Source organism: Orycteropus afer, unplaced genomic scaffold (assembly GCF_000298275.1).
Source record: "Orycteropus afer afer isolate SDZICR_OR568_19922 unplaced genomic scaffold, OryAfe1.0 scaffold00258, whole genome shotgun sequence".
NCBI classification, from domain to species: domain Eukaryota; kingdom Metazoa; phylum Chordata; class Mammalia; order Tubulidentata; family Orycteropodidae; genus Orycteropus; species Orycteropus afer.
Genome location: NW_006921845.1, coordinates 112,412 through 115,433, shown reverse-complemented (window position 1 = coordinate 115,433; position 3,022 = coordinate 112,412). Strand labels below are relative to the sequence as shown.

Here is a 3,022-nt window from a genome sequence, read left to right as displayed (position 1 = left end):
TTCTGTGACTACACAGTCTTTTCCCTCTTTTTGTTTGTAGTTGTCCTCACTTGCCAATTGATGTCTCTGGTTCCCTGTTTACAATCTTGAAAGCTGTGATGAACATGAGTGTGCATGTATCTGTTCCTGTCCTGGCTCTCACTGCTCTAGGATATATATCTAGTAATGGGATTGCTGGGTTAAATGGTATCTCCAATTCCTGCTTTCTAAGGAATTGCCATACTGCTTTCCACAGTGGTTGTATCACTTCGCACTCCTACCAGCAGTGTATCATTTTTCATTATTGCAAATTTCACTTTATTTTTCAAAGCAAGTTAAATAATTATTTACCTGAGAAAATGAGCAGTTTTTTTTTTTTTTTTTTTCTGGTACTATTACAAACTCCAGACAAATCATTTAAAAAAAAATTGTAGTGTTCTAATGTTATCTAAAGACTGACAGGTCCCTGCAGGAGATCCTGAATAGAATGGTAAAACAATGTGGAACAAAAGTCAAAATCATAAAAAAAAATGGCTGGGTTTCCTTGTCTGGGAGAGACTGGTGAGACCCGTGAAACTATGGCCCCTAGTTACTCTTTGTGTCTGGAATTGAACTCACTCCTGTGGCTCAAACTACTGAGTTATCATAACAGTGCTTTGAATGTTCAAGGATTAGTTGGTACTAAGACCCACTCTGATAGCACAGAAGCAAACAGACAAAAAAAGATATAATTCTGTATCTATATGTAATACTATCTGGTATTTATTTGCATGAACTATAGTTTTGAGATTGCAGAGTCTTTAACTTCTAACATAGAGCAAGATAGGGAGAGAGAACTAGAAATGCCTGAATGACATGACTTGCATCTGCTTTACACTGCATAAATACTTACCTCAAATTTCTTCTTTTCATCTTTCATAAAATTCCCAGAGGAAAATGTCAGCGGGAAATCATTCCACAGTGACCGAGTTCATCCTCACTGGGCTAACAGACAATCCAGAACTCCAGCTGCCCCTCTTTCTTTTCTTCCTAGCAATCTATGTGGTCACAGTGGTGGGGAACATAGGCATGATCACCCTGCTTGGGCTCAGTTCTTACCTCCACAACCCCATGTACTATTTTCTCAGCAGTTTATCCTTCATTGATCTCTGCCATTCCACTGTCATTACTCCCAAAATGCTGGTGAACTTTGTAGCAGAGAAGAAGACCATCTCCTACCCTGAATGCATGATTCAGCTCTTCTTCCTTATTTTTGTTATATCAGAATGTCATATGTTGGCTGTGATGGCATATGATCGCTATGTTGCCATCTGTAATCCATTGCTTTACAATATCACCATGTCTTATTAGGTGTGCTACTGGTTGGTAGTTGAGGTATATATGATGGGTTTGATAGGTGCCACTTCTCACACAGGATGCATGCTAAGAGTGGTTTTCTGCAAGGCTAACATAATCAACCATTTCTTCTGTGATCTTTTTCCACTACTGAAGCTCTCCTGCTCCAGCACTTATGTCAATGAAGTGGTAGTTTTGTGCTTCAGTGCATTTAATATTCTTCTACCAACCCTGGTTATCCTTGGCTCCTATGTCTTCATCATTGCCAGTATCCTGAAAATGCACTCAGCTGAGGGAAGGTCCAAAGCCTTTAGCACTTGCAGCTCCCACATTTCAGCTGTCACAATATTTTATGGTTCTTTAACATTTATGTACCTGCAACCATCAAATGTCAGCTCCATGAACCGAGGCAAAGTGTTATCTGTGTTTTATACTACTGTTGTGCCGATGCTGAACCCCATGATCTACAGTCTAAGGAATAAGGATGTCAAATATGCTCTGAAAAAAATTCTAGAAAGTAGAGTTCATAAGTAGAATCAATTTATATAATTTCCTACTAGATTCAAATATTTAGTTTGTTGAGATATATAATTCAGTTCATTCTTGAAGTTTGTGGGTTCATTGACACTTCCTTCCCCTATTTAACACATGAAATTTTAGACAAAATTTCCCTTTAAGCCACCTCTTTCTTCAAGCCTCTATGTACACTGACTGTATAGAGAGAAATACAGAGAATAAAATCCAAGGCTGTTTAGAATGACAGCAAATACAGTTTCACTTTTTAATAATACAATCAAAACAGGAACAATGGTGATAATGATAATGATGATGTGAGTGACATACATTATTGGGATTTTACAAAATTTCAAACCTTGTAACAAATATGTTTAAATTTATCACTTTATTTAATAATTAAAATATTTCTCAGGGGTAGTATTGTAACATTCCTCTTTCAAAGATGAAGAAATTGCATCTTACAGAGTTTGTATAACATGTTTGGAGTCTTAGAAAATAAGCAATTAAGCTTGGAAACAAACCTGAGAAGCTTGACTCCCAGATTCATGATTTTGGAAATAGAAGGGCTGTGTATGGACAGGTAGACAGCTCAGGGGCAGGAGTACATGGGAGGCAAGGACACAGGAAAGAGGTGGCTATGGGGAGGAAATGGGATGGGAGCTGTTACATTGTGGGAGATTGCAGTCAATGTCATGAGACAAAGTGTAAGTGAACTGCTGTATAGAGGATGAATTTGCTCTAAGCTTTCACCTAAATCACAATAAATAAGAAAGTAAGTAAATGAATAAATAAATAACCTTTCAGAGGAAAAAAAAAAGTAACAGCCTGAGGGCAACTGTCAACAATTCTTTTTAATTCAACACTGATCACAACATCACTATGCAATGAGGAAAGTGGAAAAACCATTTTGATGGAGAGTTTCTGTGGTAGTTAAGGTTATGTGTCAAGTTGGCTGGGCCTGGTTTTGAGTGGCTGGCCAGCTGGATGTAGTTATTTCCCATGATAAGACTGGTAATCAACTCTATGGTGGAATATACCGTGAGCACCTGAGTAGCTGTCTTAGGGATGTGTGCTGCTTCCAGGATGTAAGAAGCAGCTTTTAGAAAGGTCTCTGAGCTTTTTGGCACATCTGAATCCTCCATTTGGTCAATTCTTCTTCAGTGGCCTGACATTTTATCTGCCAATCTTGAGA

At 38.1% G+C, this 3,022-nt stretch overlaps 1 protein-coding gene across 1 annotated transcript; it reads left to right on the top strand.

The window, feature by feature from the left end:
• Positions 1-915: 915 nt before the first annotated feature.
• LOC103204748 (olfactory receptor 150-like) lies at positions 916-1,848 on the top strand. Its single transcript, XM_007949951.1, is given in 1 exon segment — positions 916-1,848. A coding segment is annotated over 1 exon segment (933 nt).
• Positions 1,849-3,022: the final 1,174 nt, after the last annotated feature.